General features: G+C 32.8%; 1 protein-coding gene across 1 annotated transcript; it reads left to right on the forward strand.

Annotated features, from left to right (window-relative positions):
* Nucleotides 1-2,045: 2,045 nt before the first annotated feature.
* On the forward strand, nucleotides 2,046-4,221 carry LOC149162033 (pto-interacting protein 1-like). The gene is made up of 2 exons (XM_089435075.1): nucleotides 2,046-2,601; nucleotides 3,569-4,221. Exons 1-2 carry the CDS (start codon nucleotides 2,046-2,048, stop codon nucleotides 4,219-4,221), a joined length of 1,209 nt encoding a protein of 402 aa, XP_089291201.1.
* The last annotated feature ends 1,706 nt before the right edge of the window (nucleotides 4,222-5,927 follow it).

Genomic DNA, 5,927 nt, shown 5'->3' on the forward strand with positions numbered 1-5,927 from the left:
TGGCCTTAAGGCATCCCCTTTAATAACATTTGTTAGTAATCCTTGTTGTCCATATGCAATATCGAAAGGTTAAGGTGTAAAATATTCAAAACAAGTTTGAAATGGGTACTACAAATAGAAGTGTGGAGTGCGTTTTTATAAGAGTGTTGTATATATACCATATTTTTTTCAATTTCTTTGAATTCTTCTGATTGTAACCCCTCTAAAGATGCATCGAATTCCTATTGACTACTTTTATTTTCCCATCTTTCTGTGGATGGAATCTTTAAATTTCTGTCCATATTCTCCCATAATATAGTCCAAAATGAGCTAAAAAAAATTGTGTCTCTATTTCAAATGATGCTACTCCATGTATCCCAAAGTGCACCCAGACTAGCTTAAAGAACAAGTTCACTAATTATTAACATTAGAACATGCATCTGTCTAAGCCTGTCAATTACCACAAATAGGTATTCATGTCCCTTCTTGGTTCTTGGTAAACCTGCCACAAGGTCGACGTAAATTATTTCCCAAAGACAAGTGGGTACATGAAAAGGATGATATAGACCTTGTTTATTGTAAATAGGCTTCCTAGTACAACAAATCATGCATCCTATTATGAACCTAATACATCTTCTTGCATGAGATGCAAGTACACATACATCTAGAAGTTGGCCAATATCTTCCATACATAAAGATTCTCTGCAGCCTTGCAAGTGTGATCTTGTCTGATTAGCTACACTCACTCACCTTTAGGAACACATAACTTATATAACCTATAGAGTAACCCATTCTAGATATTATAGTCATTTTTTCTATCACCATCATGTACATGACACTAGATTTACAACTACTAAAATGCATCCTTAAAGTCCCCATCCTATATGTATGTCTCTCTATATGCATCATCTGTGAAAGGATGCATGTGCATAAGAGTTCCCAAAGTTATGATGTTTGATGTGGATGGACTTAAAATCATTACAATCAACTTGTTTATTCTCTCCTTGTACTTGATCACTAAATGAAACTATTTTAGAAACCCTATCCACTTGCAATGGTTGTTCAACTATAGTTTACTCTATGCTTGTAGGTATTATAGTCATTGATGATCTTTTTGGATTATTATTTCCTTTCCCATTATATAGTATTTCCACTTCTTCGTAGCTTGCACCATGGCATAGAGCTTCTTGTTGTAGGTAGATCAATTGCGAACTGGCCCATGAAATACATTAGAATGGTTGCATACATGCCTTCTTCCCTACATGAAGACCACTTCCATAGGATAGCCACTTGTAGATGTCTCTACTTTGAAAGGCTCTTCCAAGTTCAAAATGTCAGAAGTAGTGCTTAATTGATATTCGTTTTAAACTCTTGAAAGCCCCTTTGTTGGTCCTTTCCCCACTTGAAACTCTTACCAATCATTGTTATGACATGAAGTGGTGCTTCTATTGCTAAAAATGAGGCTATTAATTTCCTCAAGTACTATGCTATGTGGACGAAATTCCTAACCTCTAAAAAATTAGCAGGCATCGGCTACCTCATGATGGCCTCTACCTTGAATCTTATAGTTTACATAGTACTTCGTAACAAAGCAATTACCAATTTCCTTGTCTTTGCCAACCATACATATTTTAAATAATAAAAATTATAATTATATCTTATGTTACATGTCAATTTAGTATATTTAAAAACACAATAGAGGCCAAAAAATTATATCGTCGGACGCCGCACAACTGCATCATTTCACTCATTTTTATTTCAAAAACCTACAATTGCAAGACGCATGCATGGTACGACCAATAATCTCTGCCCTATCTTAAATTTATTTTTAAAATCTACAATTGCAAGACACATGCATACAATAGGACCAATCATCTCCGCCAAATCGTAATCTGAGCGACAGTAAACGAAATTCCAAAGTGTGAATTTGACAACCAATTTTCGTAGGTAACAGGTCAAACGCGGATTTCGCTTGATCGCTCATTGCTATTTCTTCGCTGCATCGCTTGCTGTTCATTGTTCCCGAACAATGCGTTGACGCAGCAAATATCAGAATCACAGAAATCATGGCATCGACTGGCATGGTTCCTCCGAGTTTTACATCCGCCGAAATTGTTTTCGTCGCCCTAGGAATAGGAAGCGCCATCGCCATTGTTGTCATCGCGATTGTGATGAGATTGAAAGAAACGAAGGCTGCCCGCAAACGCACTTACCCCGTGAAGCAACTCGCAAACCCTAGCGGGAACTTTTTCGAAGTGAGCATACATCCACAAACCTACGAAACTGAACAGCCAGCGAACCCTATTGGGAACGATTTGGAGATGGAGCTTATAGACTTACGCTCGCACACAGTGGAAGAACTGAACTGGTTGGAGGAGGGCATAGGAATATGCACATATACAAGGGAGGAACTGGTTAACGCCACTGACAATTTCACAACAAAAGTTGGACAGGGCGTCTCTGGATTTGTGTATCGTGCCAATTTACCAGGTAATCGGGTGGGCGCCGTCAAGAGAGCAACGAATTTAGATCCTAATTTATTCAAACAGGAATTATCTGTGCTCCTCAGACTTCCACGTCATCCTCATCTGGTGGATCTAATCGGATTGTGTTTACGAGCAGGTGTGCTCTTATTCCCTTCTTTCGCAATTCCCTTGGTTGGAACCCCAATTTCTTTTCTCCTTGATTCTAATTTCTTTGAGATCTCGCCCCTACATACATAGACAAAATCAAATAATTAACCTTGCCCAGGTTAGTCGGATCCCACAATATTCTCACTTAAAAGATGCGCATGTTAGCCATTGTGAAAAGTTCTGTGTTGGATGTTGGATTACAGGTTGTTAACATTTGGTACAGGATCTCAGATCATTAATTCTTCTCAATTTCATTTCTTTTTTGGGTTTAGGTTATATAAAATTTAAATTTATTATTTCAATAATTTTTTTTACATTTTAAACCAAACATGCAGGAGAATAAATCTAAAAAAATAAAAAACTTAAAATATTTGAACTACACTCAACACACTTGATCTGTTATATATCAATTTTTTTCAAAATTTGAAAACATTTGTAACTCCAATTTTAATCTTTCTTTCCAATATAAATACAAAATCACAATAGATTCAAGATTGATAATAAAGCTAAAACTAATTGCTCTATTATACAATAACATAGTAGTGAAATAGAACTGAATATTCCATAAATTTATTTTTTAAGGTTTTCTATTTAAAATTTATTAAAAGTGAATCTAAGAGCTATATATGAGAGAAATTATAAATTCAAAATTAAAAAAAAAATTAAACAATAAACACTTTCTTAAACTTAAACAATAAAATTTCAAATACCAATATTTTTTTTTATCAATAATATAGATTTTGGTTTTTCATCTTTCATAAGATTGCAATATAAGTTTTATTACTTTATATTATTATTTAATCAAAATAAATAGGATGAACCATCAAAATTTATTCTTAAATAATTTTTTATTAGAATTATATATATATATATATATATATATATATAATCCTTTTATAAAATAATTCCATTGCTATATTTTTCTCATAACAATTCTGTGAAGGATGCATCCGCAGGTGAGCGAATTCTTGTGTTCGAGTTCATTTCTAACGGGAGTTTATATGATCGACTTCACACGCAGAGAGGTCTCCCAAGTCCATTATCTTGGCCATCTCGTATGGACATAGCCTGTCAGGTCGCTGTAGCATTGCAATACCTTCATGAAGAAGCAAGGCCCCCGATATTGCACCGCGATGTTAAGTCTGCAAATGTTTTGCTGGTGGACGACAACTGTGCTAAATTGGCTGATTTTGGACTATCAAAGTTAGGCCCAAAAGACAATCAGTTTACGGTCACTGCTGTTAGAGGGAGTTATGGTTACATGGATCCCCAATACGTGAAAACACGAAGATATTCAGCTAAAAGTGATGTGTATAGCTTTGGTGTGCTTCTTCTCGAGCTAATTACAGGTTTAAAAGCACTACATGAAGACACACCTCTGGCAGAATGGACTCAGCCATATCGTTTCAGAGAAGACATCGACAAATTCATGAAAATTGTTGATCGAAATTTGATAGATTGCATTCACGCGATGGAGCTACAGAACATGATCCAAATTGCTAATCTCTGCTTACGCGACATTACTGAAGAGCGACCTCCAATGAGGGAGATTGTGAATATGATGCAGAATCGAACTCAATGCGAGATCAATAATGCTTCCATATCTTAAATTAAGAGGATTATGAATATATTACAGAATGTAAGATCTGAAGCCTTGTGTTTAGTAACTTTTGGGTTCGAATTTTAGGGAAAGCGACCAGCGTGACGTACCTAGATATGGTAAAATCTTGCTTTTAGGCTTTCCACTTTTTTGTGCAGTGCTTTTCTCTAGTTTTTGACCTAATTAGTGGAGCTAAATTCTACTTTTCATTTAACATGGTCTTTCTCTCTTATTATCCTATTCTCAATCATGTATTCTTTCTCAACATTTTTCAAAAACAAAATATTTATTCATCATATTTAATTACATAATCAATCAAATTAAATATTGATCTCCAAAAAGCAATACCCACTTAGAAAACTGCGTAACAACTACCCAAAAAGTTTTAGGACAATAATCACAATATAAAAATAATGATGTCTCTAAAAATAAAAATGTAAAACACAAGAATATCACAAAAAAACTAATGATACTATCAAATAAATTTATTAATATGTCTTCAAGGTAACACACTTAATTGTATTACTTTGTAATTTATAACTAACAAAAAAAACTAATGATACTATCAAATAAATTTATTAATATGTCTTCAAGGTAACACACTTAATTGTATTACTTTGTAATTTATAACTAATAATACACCTTGACCACACTTAATTGTATTACTGATTTATTTATAATTTATAATTAATAATATGCCTTTGACCATAATATTTTATGGATTTAACCTAAGCCAGCTCTACCAACGACGGCGATGAAACTTTCCACACTTTCATGGTGAGACATAGACATAACCATAATTAAGTGATGAAGTATTATGATAATGTAATTACATACGCTAATATTTTATGGATTTAACCTAACTAGTTTGTAATTTATAACTAATAATATGCCTTGTAAGTGCGAATATGCATCTTTGACCATAATATTTTATGGGTTTAACCTGAGCCAGCTCCAACAACGACAGCGATGATACTTTCCACACTCTTTCATAGTGAGACATAGACATAACGTAATAGCATACGCAATAACGTATGGTTCATTCTTAAGAATATTATTTTATACTAATTCAATATTTTATTTTCATTTAATTAATTTTTTTTAAGATTCAGATAAGTTCAATGCTTCGTCTTACATAATGGTTAGGATGACGAGCTCCCGTTATATTTCTCAACATTGAAAATATTTATTTTTTAAAATTAAAATTATATCGTCTCTTGCCCGGTAAAAACACAGAAGATATTTATTTTTTAAAATTAAAATTATATTGTCTCTTCCATGTAAAAAATTAAATTTTAAAGTACATTTCAAATTATTTAAAAGCTATTATTTGTTAATATATTAAGTTAAGATTATCATTAATAAAAATTTGATCTAACGTATTATTAAAATTATGAACTATGTGAAGTGTAAATTAGTAACTTAAAATTAAACTATACAAACTGCTTTTACGATAATCTTAACTTAATCGTATGATCAATTTACTATTAGCCATTTACAAGCTACGATAATCTTAACTTAATCTTATCATCAATTTACTATTAGCCGTTTACCAGCTAAACGTTTTGGAAACCCACAATTTTACTTAAAGATTTTTCATGTTATATAGCCATTTAGCCATTTAAAATATGATAAATTCATTGTAAAATTTCTTAATTAGTCACTATGGAGGGATAAGAAAAAGTAAGATGAAGCTAAAGAAAAGGAAGATGAAC

Source organism: Pinus tabuliformis, chromosome 5_2 (assembly GCF_031772625.1).
Source record: "Pinus tabuliformis cultivar Carrire ecotype Pingquan chromosome 5_2, CPIR1, whole genome shotgun sequence".
Classification (NCBI taxonomy): Eukaryota; Viridiplantae; Streptophyta; class Pinopsida; order Pinales; family Pinaceae; genus Pinus; species Pinus tabuliformis.